At 44.5% G+C, this 14,479-nt stretch overlaps 1 protein-coding gene across 1 annotated transcript; it reads right to left on the bottom strand.

The window, feature by feature from the left end:
* Positions 1 to 23: 23 nt before the first annotated feature.
* On the bottom strand, positions 24 to 10,827 carry si:dkey-81j8.6 (serine/threonine-protein kinase 10). Its single transcript, XM_029693636.1, has 17 exons — positions 10,443 to 10,827; positions 9,521 to 9,685; positions 9,146 to 9,194; positions 8,778 to 8,927; positions 8,453 to 8,525; positions 8,118 to 8,312; positions 7,741 to 7,909; positions 4,859 to 6,910; positions 4,415 to 4,545; positions 4,087 to 4,210; positions 2,993 to 3,172; positions 2,736 to 2,865; positions 2,395 to 2,519; positions 2,069 to 2,254; positions 1,769 to 1,894; positions 1,476 to 1,589; positions 24 to 498 (listed from the first exon to the last, which is right to left on the bottom strand). Exons 1-17 carry the CDS (start codon positions 10,590 to 10,592, stop codon positions 373 to 375), a joined length of 4,245 nt encoding a protein of 1,414 aa, XP_029549496.1. The 5' UTR covers positions 10,593 to 10,827; the 3' UTR covers positions 24 to 372.
* Positions 10,828 to 14,479: the final 3,652 nt, after the last annotated feature.

The following is a 14,479-nucleotide window of genomic DNA, read 5'->3' as shown; positions in this document are numbered from 1 at the left end:
TCAGCAATAGATGATGACCAACATTTTTTATGGATTTGTAATTTATTGCAAACATTAGGTTAAAAATAATAGAATGGAAATGTCTGCCCCACAACAGTGTTTGAAAGAACACATACTAAAGTAGCTTGCTACACATCCTTCATTGAAATATGTACAAACATGTCCTCTATTCTCTTGCAAGAGAGGCATATACAATATTTGACAAAAATATATATATTGTCATTAATTCCTCTTATACTCACTCCTCTGTAGAATGTAAAATAGATAGTATGTTGTTTATATACACGTATGTGAGTTCCCTGTGAGAGTGTGTGTCTGATATAAAACGCAGTTTGATTTTTCAGGATTGTTTTCTCTTTTGGTCGTGGTCAGTTAAGAGAAGTTGAGGCTTGAGAAGAATCGTGAGCGTCGAGGTGCAAACCTGGACTCAGGCTCACTCCCCCGTCTCTTCGATCCCTCCTTCTCTCTCCTCCGGCGAGCCAGGTCTTCCTCCAACACCTGCACACACAGACAGAAACATATTCAAACACAGACAGATGGAAGGATGACGGATGGACAGACAGACACATAGACACACAGATAGATACGCAGACACACACTATAGCAGACTATGCCTGCACACTCAGGCATAAACAGGTTCAAACACGGACAGACTTTCTGTACTATGCTGCCCCACCAAACTTTCAGGTCATCGAGGTCAAGTCAACAAGTGCAAAGGAACATGTTTTGAGATTCAAAGTGTAGCCCTGATGTCCCTTCAAACAACAAGCTGTTAGAAGTGCATGCATGTCTAATGGATATGACAATATTTCTCCTTGGAGCCATACCTGACCTTAATGAACCTTTTCAGATCTCCAAGGACAACAAGTGCGACGGGAGCATGTTTTCAGATTTAAAATACTGCCCTGTTTCCTCCCGAGTGGCACAGCGGTCTAAGGCACGGCTGCGACCGGCAGACCCATGAGGCGACGCACAATTGGCCCAGCGTTGTCAGGGTTATGGGAGGGTTTGGCAGGCTGTGATGTCCTATCGCGCTCTAGAGACTCCTTGTGGCGGCCGGGTGCATGCACGCTGGCTTTGGTTTCCAGCTGTACGGTGTTTCCTCCGGCACATTGGTGCAGCTGGCTTGCGAGCACTGTGTCAAGAAGCAGTGCGGCTTGGCGGGTCATGTTTCAGAGGACGCATGGCTCTCGACCTTCGCCTCTCCCGAGTCCGTATGGGAGTTGCAGCGATAGGACAATTGGATATCACGAAAATGAGGAGAAAAATGGGTGAAAAGTATAACAATAAAATAGAAAATAAAATAAATAAATACTGCCCTGTTGCCTCTCATTGTTAATCTGTTACCATGGTGTGCATGGCTAATGGATATGGCATTGAACAATATCCACTCACTGTCTCCTTTCTCCCTACTTGCTTTGCCATTCAACACACTATTCCCACAACAACCTCTCTTCTTTCTCTGTCTCCCATACCTCTTTCCTGCAGGCCAGCTTGTCTTTCCACTCGTTCAGCTCCAGAGTGTGTTCATCCTCCAGTCTCCGAATCTTCTTCTTCTCCATATCAACTAACAGCTGCAGTTTCTCATTCTGAAACACACACACGAGCACACACGCAGAAATGTTTTGTATTTTCTTTATATAATCAATTATGCTTATTTGATTAAATGAATACATTCTATTATAGAGTATACCAGTTTATAGTAGATATAGCATGAATATCTACAACCCAGTGAGCTTGCTAGCACTTGGTGTGTAGTGTAGTGTACCTGCAGCTCCTGGAGTTCAGTCATATTGTCGTCACACTGCTCCTGCACCTCCCTCAGCTGGCCCTCCTGGACCTGCTGCAAACTCTGCCTCTCCGCTCGCTGCCTGCCCTCCTCCTCCGACATAAACTGACATACGGAGAGAGAGAGAAAGAAATAGAAATTGTGAGAGAGGGAGAGAAAAAGAGACAGAGACGGAGACAAAGAGGATTGCCAAACAAACAATTACTAGTGGCCAATTGAGCACAGCAAAGAATGTTAACTATTTGGGAACTGAGAAGCCATACAAGTCCCTGTACTGACCAGTGTGAGGCGTTGCCTGTGCTCTTGCCCACTCAGGCCCAGTGTCTTCAACTCTTGCTTGAAGTGGGCCAGCCTGGCCTTGGCCTCGGTGCGCTGGGCTCGTTGGAGCTGGGTCCTCTCCTGGGCCTGTTGGTCCCTCTGCTCATCCAGCAATGCCCGATGGAACTGGGACGCCCTGTCTGTATCCTGGGAAAGGACAGGGGAGAGGTGATCATTGTCATGGTGTCATGGTGTGTGTGTGTGCGTGCGTGCGTGTGTCTTTGTGTGTGCATTTAAGTATGCAAGTTTGGGGGGTTAGGGTTCTTATTGAGAGCATTCCAACTCACTTTGCTGTGCCTCTTGGTGAGCTGTTGTCTTTGCAGTGAATACTGCTCCTTCACCTGCTGCTTGAAGAGGTGGTACTTCTCCTGCAGATGACGTTGCTCCATCTCCCAAATGACTGATTCCCGGGCTGCAGGCAAGGAGCACATATATGTGAATGAATCAAATATTTCTATAGGCACAAACACAGTCAATGTCACCTTTGTGATCAATGTCTAATTTCCTGTCGGTCTGTGATTTGTGCCTAACCATTGTCATAAAGCAGCCCATAATCATAACCAATTTGTGAGTGCGTAGAGGCATGCGTACGTGAGTGTGTGCTGATCGTGTGCGTGCATGTGTGTACCTCTCTTAAGCTGCTGGGTCTTGACAGTGATGTCCCACTCCATAGAGGCCACCTTCCTCTTGTGTTCTTGGACTCCTTTCTGGAGCGTCTCATTGAGCTCCTGCTGCTGCTTCTGCAGGTAACGCGCCTCCTGGGATGAACACAAGAGGAAACAAGATATACCAAGGGCTCTCTGTGTGTGTGTTGGTGTGTATGTGTGTGTGTGCGTGCGTGCGTGCGTGTTGTGTGTGCGTGTGTTTGCGTGCGAATCGGTGTACTTCTCTGGGTTGAGCCTTCAGTACAGCAGCCTTGCGGTTCAGCTCTCGCTCCTGCTGGCTCTTGAGTCTGCGTGCGTCCTCTCTGAGCCTGGCTGTGTGCTCTGTCTCCATGCGGCTGCTCTGCTGAACATACTGCTTTTCTACCCGCTCCAGCTCACCGTCGTAATACTGCTTCTTGCTCTGCACAATGCACACAAAACACACCACATTTGCTTGAGTTTGTAAGAAGGGGGAAAAGATTGCCACAAATCTCATGCAATCACTCAATATTGAAAATTAGTTGTTCAGGTCGTTAAATTCAAATCCCATACCTTAAAACCTGAAAAAAATAGTGTTTTTGGAAGTCACAATGGTGTAATAACCGTATGTAGATTATATGAATTATATTATATTTTCGTGTCATATCGCCCTTATGGGATTAATTGACACATACACAAACATTACAATAATTCACTGTGATAATTCAGTGAATCCTCACTATTAGTATCTGCAATTTGGCAGTACGCTCAGAACCTTGTTTAGAGAAAGGGATATCTCAGTTTCAAGGTCTCAGTTTAGAGAGAAGAAGACTCGTGAGGTATTGGTCTGTCACGTGCATGACCGAGTATTGGTGGTCACATGAATGAGGAAAACATTAATTCTGTTCTTTGCAGTGCGAATCGTATAAATAGTGAAAAAATAGAATACATAATAGTAAATAATGTTATCCAAAAAATAACTATATCCCTAGAGCAGTAAACATATACATACATACATACATACATACATACATACATACATACATACATACATACATACATACATACATACATACATACATACATACATACATACATACATACATACATACATATACAGATAAATAAATACAGAAAAATGAAACAGAAGGCATTTGAACCCAGTCTGGCACAAAGAAAAGATTCAAGTGGGAGACAGGCCTACACACAATTTACAGTATATACATACAGTACTTTGCCATTTTCTATATAGAAGCTAAATATTATATTATAATGAAATTATAGGTAGCCCTTCTTGTTTTATTCCAGGCTTTATCTAAATATTCCGCATACAGGACTCTGGCTCCCACTACTCACTGTCATCTCCTGGGCGATCTGTCGGAACATCATCTCTCTCTGTTGCTGCAGCCGCTGCTCCATCTGGGAGTACTCTCTCTGCTCCTCCCTCTGAAGGAGCTTTAATGCCTGCAGCTCCTGGCGCCTGCATAGTCAGGTACACACACCCACACGGACACACACGGACACACACACACACGGGAGATTGAACATACTAATGAAGTGAATGTATTGAATATGAATGTGTTCAAGTCTCCCATCCAAGACATATTTGAAATTCTGAGTCTATCCTTAATCTAGTTATTTTTCCATTGGAGCCCAAGCCTTGTTTCCAGAGGGAAAAGTTTACCTGGCGGACCGCATGTGCCGCTCTTTCCCATCGGTCTCTTTCAGGACCTTTGACGTGGTGACGCTGACCTCTCGGCCGTCCACCATGAACTTCCGGGTCCTTTTGACCGTCTTCCTGTTATGGATCAACTCCTGGAATACAACAAAGAAAAGATTACAGTCACAAAGTGCCTCTGTTTAGTTGGTGTAACCTATCTAGGGAAGCACACAACACTTCTTATTACTTCTCTTAAAGGGAAATTACACTCTAAAATCTACTTTTGTCAGATGTTTTCAGACCTCAAATGTGGACAACTTTTGAGTTTTGAAAGCACCTGAGAAACTTTGATTTTGGTGTGGAATGTCTCTTTAACCTTAATAAATTGTACCCTTGTGTTTTATGTTCTGTATTATATTCACTTTGGGAACCAATGGGTGCCAGCCTTCCCTGATCACTATCACTCACCTCTACAGGTCTTGACATTGTTGAGACTGTCATTGTTGAGTTGTCTTTCTCTGTCATGTCAGCTTGGTCATCAGTGGCAGCCATCTTGGGTTGATTGTCTGTCACTTGGTGCCAGTTTCCATTTGATGCTGAGTTCAGGTGTACTGTGTCTGTAGCTGTTCCCTGAGATCTAGTTGAGCTCTGTTCGGTCAATATGTTTAATTTGGTCTGACCTGCCTCCTCCTCCTTACCTCCTTCCTCCAGCTTCTTCTCTCCTTCCTCTTTCCCTCCTTCCTCCCTCCCACTATTTGACTCCAAGGTCAAGTTTACCTTCATCATAGGTTCTCCAGTTGGGGGGTCAGTCATCTTCTCTTCTCCCTTACTGTCTTCTTGTTTGTTTCTCTTTTCTTTCGGTTCCTGCATATTGGTTTCTTGTGCTTGGATAATCACAATGTTATCACTTTCTAATCCAAGGTCCTCCTCTTTACTCTGTTCATCTTTTCCCTCTGTTCTGTCCTCTGCTCTCTCTACATTTTCACATTCAGTCACTCTGATATCAAGGATTTTATCTTCTGTGTCTGCCCTCAAACTCTTCTCATTTTCACTGGTCTCAACTTCCATTGTTGATTCACTTCTTTGCTTCTCTGTTTCAGTCTGTATTTCTCCTGTTTGTTCTGATTGTACGGTCTCTTCAATATCACTCTTAGATTCTCCATCCTCCATTTCAGGACTTGCTTCATGTTCTTTTAAGTCCATTCCTTTGTCTGGAGTTTTCTCAATGTCTGGACAGTCGCTTGTCTCTCCCTCGCTTGTCTTTAACTCCACCTTGACCTCCTGTTCTTCTTCTACATATGTCTTGTCTTGTATGCCTTCTTCATTTATCTGCATCTCATCCCTTTCTTCTACCATACTCCCCTCGTGCTCTGCCTCTTCATCTCTCTTAGCATGTAGTTCATTCTCTTCTAAAATCTTCTCATCCTTGTCCTGCTCCTGCTCCTCCTCTCCCCTCTCCTTTTGTATTTCCTCCTTGGTCCCTTCCGTCCTCTCGTCTTTGCTCTGTTTTGTCTCTTCCTCAGCCTTCCCACTGGTGGCCATCTTGAAGTGGTTATGAGTGGACAGATCCAGAAAGTCTAGCACTGAGTGCTGGGTTTCTCCTCTCTCTTTTGTGGATGGGTGGGGCATTTCCAAAGACAAGGCTATAACCAGTGGATTTAGTGTGTGCACTAACTGGCGAGGAGCTTCTTCTACCCTATGCTTAGTATCATTATTTGGTGCTGATTTGAGGATACCAATTTCCTTAACTGAACATTGAGCCTCAGTAATTGGTTGTTTATTGTCAGAGTCAAGTGCATCACCAACAGAGTCATTGGTACTGTTTTGGTTCATATCAGTGTGGATGCCTACTATTTCCTGTTCAGAAGAAGAAACCACTTCCAGGTCAAGGTCTTGGGCCTCACAGTCATTTGAAATTTCCTCCTTCTCTTTTTTCTGCCCCTCAACCTTTTCTTCTGCATCATCTCCTGTGTCATTTGTTTCAGTGATGGGTTGAGTGATCCCTCCCTCCAAGCTGCCCCTCCCAACATTCTCACACAGATCCTTCTCCGCATCCCCTGCATCTCTCTCTCCTGCTGGATGTGTCACTTCCTGCTCTTCTGATTGGCCAGTGGGACTGTCCTCCTTGTTCTGTTGGGTCTGATTGGCTGGAATGGAGGGGGTGTCTCCCCAGAGACCAGACTTGCAGCGCCGAGACCCAGTGGTCAGAAAGGAGAGAAAGGTCCCTGGCTCCCAGACCGACAGACGCCTGGCCAGCTTTCTGGCCCTGTCCGTGTTGGGAGTCTCCACCCTGGTCCCAGCGGTGCCCCCATCTTTCACTGGGGTGGAGGAAGAGACTGGGTCAGGGTTGGGTGGAGGTGGTGGTGGACTCATACCAGCCTGTATGATAGATGGGCCCTCCTGAGGTTTCTCTGGTACCTGCATTGTCTCTTCTTCCTGCCCCTTCTCAGACTGGGCAGTCCCTCCATCCGACCCCACAATCGTGTCCTCGTCTAGAGAGCCCCCATGGTCGATCAGGGACTGGTAGAGAAAATAATAGGATGTGTTACCATTGTTGTTAATTTAAGACAGACTTTAGGAGGCAATTTCAATTGAACCTATTTTCTGTCCTATCTACTTTAAGACAAATAAAAACACTCAAAGGACAAAATGTTGGAAAGTTGATCTATGAACTTCCACCTACAGTATACTGTGTAGAATCAGAAATAGAGAAACTTTCCGAACACGTTTTAGATCGAAGCAGATCTCTATTAGAAAGGCATCACTCCCTCAAATCAAGTCGGCATCCCCAATGGCACTCAATGGAGAGCAATAGTAATGCCGTCTTTCTGTACTCCACCATGGCTCGTTGACCTATGCCTATGGGGAAATGAATGGGGGGTTTTGGAGGGGTTATGGACAAACGCCGAAAATAAGGTCTGTGGTAAAAACAGGCATAGGAGATCTTATACGTTTTGTTCTATGAGATAATCTTCATCACTTTTTGTGAATTTTGAAGCATTTATGTAATCAAAACAAGCACATAAAGGCTTCATAATTCATAAAGTTCATGTTAAGTAACTTGTATTATTACATAGAACAAAACGTATAAGACCTCCTAAGCCTGTGCAAACCTCAGACCTTATTTTCGGCATTTATCCCAAAACCCCATTCTTTCCCCATGAATTTTCCCCATAGGAATGGCCGAACGAACCAAAGGTCACTCATTTCTGTTGTTTAGGACTACAAGCTGGCGAGCTCTGTTCCCTATATAGTGCATTACTTTTGACCAAAGCCTATGGGCCCTGATCAAAAGTAGTCAACTATATGGGGAATAAGGTGCCATTTGGGAAGAATCCCCCATCTCTTACCGCTGTCTCCTCCATCACCTCAGCCTTGGCCTCGGCGATGAGTTCCTTCAGGGCTCGACCGTCCCGTCCAGCGCAGGGGAAGGGGTGGGCCAGGAGCTGCTGGGCTCCCCACCGGGCCTCAGGGTTCTTCTGCAGCGCCCTCCGCAGGAAGTCCTGGAAGTGGGAGGACCTGAAAGTGGGAGCACAGTGCAGGGCCACAGGGATGGGTATAGGTTTCAGGTGACGCATCCCAAAATGCACCCTATTCCCTATGGGAAAATATGTGTTCCATGTGTTTGATACTATGAGCTGGCCCTCCCCATTTAAGGTGCCACCAGCCACCACTGATTCATATAAATAGAGACATCTCCATGTATGACTGACTGTCCCTGACTCACCAGAGGCGTGGGTTGCTGAGGGTGGGTGGGGGGGATTTGGTGATTTTGAGCAGGACCCTCATAGGGTTGAGTGAGTGGTGAGGGGGCTCCATCTCTGCAGCCTCGATTAGCGTCACGCCCAGGGACCAGACGTCCGCCTTGGGGCCGTACGGGTTCTCCTTGGAGGTCTCACACTGGATCACCTCTGGAGCCATCCTGGGATAGACGGACGGGCAGACAGAGGGACAGACGGACAAATTTAGACATTGTGTTTGTTGAAAAAGAATGCACATGGGAATGTGGCTGCATGCTATTAACGTTTAAACATATACAAAAATGATAGGAGTAAGACAAACCAGTAAGGGGTTCCAATGAAAGTGGCTCTTTTCTGGAGGGTGTGTATGTTTTTGGCAGACACTCCGAAGTCGGCTGGGGATTGAAACAGGGCTTTGAGAGGACTCAATGAGAGGCACTGATACACTATAAGAGAGACACTAGGATAGACTTATAAACAACATTTAGACAGACACACAGTTAGGTAGACAGGTAAACGGACGGATGGATGGAAAATCCGAGAGAAAGAACGGAACAGAGACAGAGAGAAAAGATGGACAAAGAGAGAGAAAGAGAGAGAGAGATTATAATCCAGTAGTTGTAGGAGTGTGCTGTGCAGTTTTGTACCCAGTTTGACGTGTCCCTCCATGGTGAGGAGGATGTTGCCTGCCTTCAGGTCTCTATGGATGATGTGGTGCTGGTGGAGGTAGGACAAAGCCTGCAGGGTCTGACAGCATACCTCACTGATCTGCTGCTCAGACAGGCCTCGCTCCAGCTCTGGGGGGTTCACACACACACACACACACACACACACACACACACACACACACACACACACACACACACACACACACACACACACACACACACGCACACACACACACACCCACACAAATACACAAACACAATAACATATAAGGACAAGCAGTGGCTTCTCAGAGAAGGAAAAACGAAAGAAATGGAAACCAAGGAGTGCATGACGCTTTGGCTCCCACCTAACATGATGTCATCCAAGGCCCCCCCTGGGCAGAACTCAACCAGGATCTATGGGACAGAAAGAGATTGAATCTTCAACGATCAATCATCAAAAGCCTTAACTGTATATATATTTTGATATGGATAGTTTTTGATTTGGATAGTGTTTGTATTTATTTTTTATTTAACCTTTATTTAACTAGGCAAGTCAGTTAAGAACAAATTATTATTCACAATGACGGCCTAGGAACAGTGGGTTAACTGCCTTCTTCAGGGGCAGAACGACAGATTTCACAGATTTCACATAGTTCACTGAAACCCCTCCCAAAAGTCCTGACCCAGTGCATTAATATTGACACCTAGCAATGGAGTCAAACAGCTGAAAAAGACCTCACCCACAGCCAACCCTCAAAGAAGGTGGCGTCCAACAACCCAAGGATGTTGCTATGGCGGCAGGCTGCCAGGATGTCGATCTCGGTGATATAGTCATCAAGCTGCTCCTCGTTGCGTACCTCCATCACTTTAGCAGCAGCCAGGGCCCCAGTGATGTGGTTCTGGGCCTGAAAACAGACAGAGGAATACACTACGGTCTCTACGGTGCCATCTACGTTATACTGGCTTTAGTCTATATATTATTTGTTATTCATCATCTTCCCGCAGGCTTTGCATCAAACGCTTTGTATGAAAAAAGACAGTTCAAAATACCACAAACAATACCTTGAACTCATATACCAGTGAGAGAGATACACATGACATCACTCTAATCTAGGTGGCCCTAGTTCTTTGCATCTTGGATTCAATGATAATACAGTATTTTACATTTACAATTTACAAATGAAGAATAAAACCATCACATTAAAGTTGGAAGTCAGTCAGCTAAGTGCAACAACAGTCAAGGTGTTTCTGCAGAAACAGAAGAGCGGATGCGTGTGGGTTATACGTCAAGACAGGAAGTTATATTTCAGCCTGTATGGGTTGACAGGAAAACGACAAACCACAGTATGGCCTCATGACGCATGCTATACTCTGCCTACCATCGAGAAGATCCACAACACAGCTTTAAATCAAAAGCACTACAAAGTTTGGTAACACGGTTGGCTGCTCTTGTTTTGCACTGAGACATCATTTCACTCCATCATTGCCATATTGAATTAAATCCAGAGCTAGGCGCCATTACTCTCCATCCCATCAGAGATGATAGAATTTTCATCTTAAATGTAATATTTTTATGGATTTGTTTTGGTTTAGAGAGGAAAGTTGACAAGACCAGACCAGAAGTTAAAAGAAGTTGAGTATCGGGCCCCAGCCTGCTGGTACCTTGTAGACCTTCCCAAAGGCCCCGTCTCCCAGCTCCCCCTGGGTGTCCCAGGTCTCTCGCGGGTCCACGTCTCTCCGGAGGTTCTCATAATGCTTCACCCTCTTCTTCTCCGGGCCCAGACGAAAGATACGCATCAGAAGGGACGCCATGTCCCTCACCCCACCTTGCCCTGTCCTCCTTAGTCTACAAGGATCTCCTCAGTTTACAGCTCTACAGTGGACAGCAGCCCACAGAAACAAAGCCAACACCACCCGTTTCTCATATACAACGTCTGCCCAAGATAGTAAGGACAGGCAGAACCAAGCATCAAGTTCCACTGTGGGTGGAGACCCAATGTGAAAGGTCTTTGACTCGCCTGCACACCTCTTTGTCTCTGAAACCTCTCAGAAGAGACGCAGGAAGTGACTGTGCTAACCACATCCTACATAGAAAAAAAGAGAAAAAGAAAAGCATGCAGGGAAAGAGATTTTTGGGGGTAGGCCTATGCCCTGTTTATCTTTTGTGCATTGAGAGAGATATATCTGCCTCACTAAAAGAAATAAGTAGTACTGTTGTGCTTTGCACAGTCAAATATAACAAATAACTACATGTTTCATAATGAAATGTACCAATGATACATTTGTGACATCAATATTTAAAAACATTTATAAATAAATTACTCAACACAGTAATATGAGATCTTTATGTAAAGCATTTACATTTGACATTTTAGTAATTGAGCAGATACTCTTATCCAGAGTGCATTCATCTCAAGATAGCTAGGTGAGACAACCACATACACTAAATGACCAAGAGTATGTGGACCCTTTCTGTATGGACCTAACTTTGTGCACGGGGGCATTGTCATGCTAAAACAGGAAAGGGCCTTCCCACAAAGTTGGAAGCACAGAATTGTCTAGAATGTCATTGTATGCTGTAGTGTTAATATTTCCCTTCACTGGAACTAAGGGGCCATTATTCTTCCTCCATCAAACTTCACAGTTGGCACTATGCATTCGAGCAGGTAGCGTTCTCCTGGCATTCGCCAAACACAGACTCGTCTGTCGGACTGCCAGATGGTGAAGCATGATTCATCACTCCAGAGAACGCGTTTCCACTGCTCCAGAGTTCAATGGCAGCAAGCTTTGGAAACCCATTTCATGAAGCTCCCGATGAACAGTACTTGTGCTGATGTTGCTTCCAGAGGCAGTTTGGAACTCAGTAGTTCACAATAACAGCACTTGCAGTTGACCGGGGCATCTCTAGCAGGGCAGACATTTTACGAAATGACTTGTTGGAAAGGTGGCATCCTATGACGGTGCCACGTTGAAAGTCAATGAGCTCTTCAGTAAGGCTACTCTACTGTCAATGTTTGTCTATGGAGATTGCATGGTTGTGTGGTCGATTGTATACACCTGTCAGCAATGGGTGTGTCTGAAATAGCCAAATTCACTAATTTGAAAGGGTGTTCACATACTTTTGTACATATAGTGTATCACCATATCGCTTTGGCAGCGGCTAATTGGGGATCTCAATAAATACTAGTAACACGACAGTCAAAATATACAGGATACGAACATTCCATTCAATCTAAACAATGGATATATAGCCTTAATGACTTGCAAAAAAAACTAATTTTCATACACATCTAAAATGTACAGTGAGGGAAAAAAGTATTTGATCCCCTGCTGATTTTGTACGTTTGCCCACTGACAAAGAAATGATCTGTAACGCCCTGGCCATAGAGAGGGGTTTTTTGTTCTTTATTTTGGTTAGGCCAGGGTGTTACATTGGGTGGGCGTTCTATGTTCTGTTTCTATGTGTTTGTGTTTCGTTTATTTTGGCCGTGTGACTTCCAATCAGGCACAGCTGTAGAGGGTTGTGGCTGATTGGGAGTCACACATAAGTAGTCTACGTTTCATTTGGGGGTTGTGGGTAATTGTTCTTGTCATTGTGTTTGCACCTGACAGGACTGTGTTGGCTGTCAGTTATTCTTGTTTGTTAAATTGTATAGTGTTCCGTTTGATTAAATATGACGAATACTAACTCCGCTGCGTTTTGGTCCACTTCTTCCGAAGACAGCCCTTACATGATCAGTCTATAATTTTAATGGTAGGTTTATTTGAACAGTGAGAGACAGATTAACAACAAAAAAATACAGAAAAACGCATGTCAAAAATGTTATAATATGATTTGCATTTTAATGAAGGAAATAAGTATTTGACCCCTCTGCCAAACATGACTTATTACTTGGTGGCAAAACCCTTGTTGGCAATCACAGAGGTCAGACGTTTCTTGTAGTTGGCCACTAGGTTTGCACACATCTCAGGAGGGATTTTGTCCCACTCCTCTTTGCAGATCTTCTCCAAGTCATTAAGGTTTCGAGGCTGACGTTTGGCAACTCTAACCTTCAGCTCCCTCCACAGATTTTCTATGGGATTAAGGTCTGGAGACTGGCTAGGCCACTCCAGGACCTTAATGTGCTTCTTCTTGAGCCACTCCTTTGTTGCCTTGGCCGTGTGTTTTGGGTCATTTTCATGCTGGAATACACATTTTCAATGCCCTGGCTGAGGGAAGGAGGTTCTCACCCAAGATTTGACGGTACATGGCCCCGTTCATCGTCCCTTTGATGCGGTGAAGTTGTCCTGTCACCTTAGCAGAAAAACACCCCCAAAGCATAATGTTTCCACCTCCATGTTTGACGGTGGGGATGGTGTTCTTGGGGTCATAGGCAGCATTCCTCCTCCTCCAAACAAGGCGAGTTGAGTTGATGCCAAAGAGCTCCATTTTGGTCTCATCTGACCACAACACTTTCACCCAGTTGTCCTCTGAATCATTCAGATGTTCATTGGCAAACTTCAGACGGGCATGTATATGTGCTTTCTTGAGCAGAGGGACCTTGCGGGCGCTGCAGGATTTCAGTCCTTTACGGTGTAGTGTGTTACCAATTGTTTTCTTGGTGACTATGGTCCCAGCTGCCTTGAGATCATTGACAAGATCCTCCCGTGTAGTTCTGGGCTGATTCCTCACCGTTCTCATGATCATTGCAACTCCACGAGGTGAGATCTTGCATGGAGCCCCAGGCCAAGGGAGATTGACAGTTATTTTGTGTTTCTTCCATTTGCGAATAATCGCACCAACTGTTGTCACCTTCTCACCAAGCTGCTTGGCGATGGTCTTGTAGCCCATTCCAGCCTTGTGTAGGTCTACAATCTTGTCCCTGACATCCTTGGAGAGCTCTTTGGTCTTGGCCATGGTGGAGAGTTTGGAATCTGATTGATTGATTGCTTCTGTGGACAGGTGTCTTGTATACAGGTAACAAACTGAGATTAGGAGCACTCCCTTTAAGAGTGTGCTCCTAATCTCAGCTCGTTACCTGTATAAAAGACACCTGGGAGCCAGAAGTCTTTCTGATTGAGAGGGCGTCAAATACTTATTTCCCTCATTAAAATGCAAATCAATTTATAACATTTTTGACGTGCGTTTTTTTTTTTTTTTTTTTGTTATTCTGTCTCTCACTGTTCAAATAAACCTACCATTAAAATTATAGACTGATCATTTCTTTGTCAGTGGGCAAACGTACAAAATCAGCAGGGTATCAAATACTTTTTTCCCTCACTGTATGAATAAAAAATCTGAGAACAGTAATATTTACACACACATGAAGGTATCCATAAGCAATTATGTCTGATGAAAAAACAGAAAAGTGAAAAATTGGTGGATATAGCATTTTGGAAATAAACTATTAATTTTTTAGAAACTGTAAATCAAACTCATCTATAAAAAAGGCAACAACTCCAATAACTGAATGGATTGGAAATATTGTAAGATTTGAGAGTTGCTTTGTTGAGATGGCCGAGGCGGTTCAGATTGAGCAGAAAGGCCCATGGTTTCTATACCAGTTATAAATACACATGAGGGTTTTATGTTTCTGTTGATAACCTTTACTCCCCCTGCTCACCGAGGTTTCAGTGCAGCACCTGTAGAACTGGGTCAAAAGTGCTCAGGCAAACCTAACTTGAATCCATATATTTTATTTGAAGTCTCCTACATGAGA

Source organism: Salmo trutta, chromosome 16 (genome assembly GCF_901001165.1).
Source record: "Salmo trutta chromosome 16, fSalTru1.1, whole genome shotgun sequence".
Taxonomy (NCBI): Eukaryota; Metazoa; Chordata; class Actinopteri; order Salmoniformes; family Salmonidae; genus Salmo; species Salmo trutta.
Note: the sequence above shows the minus strand (reverse complement) of the source record. Positions and strands in the feature narration are given on the sequence as shown.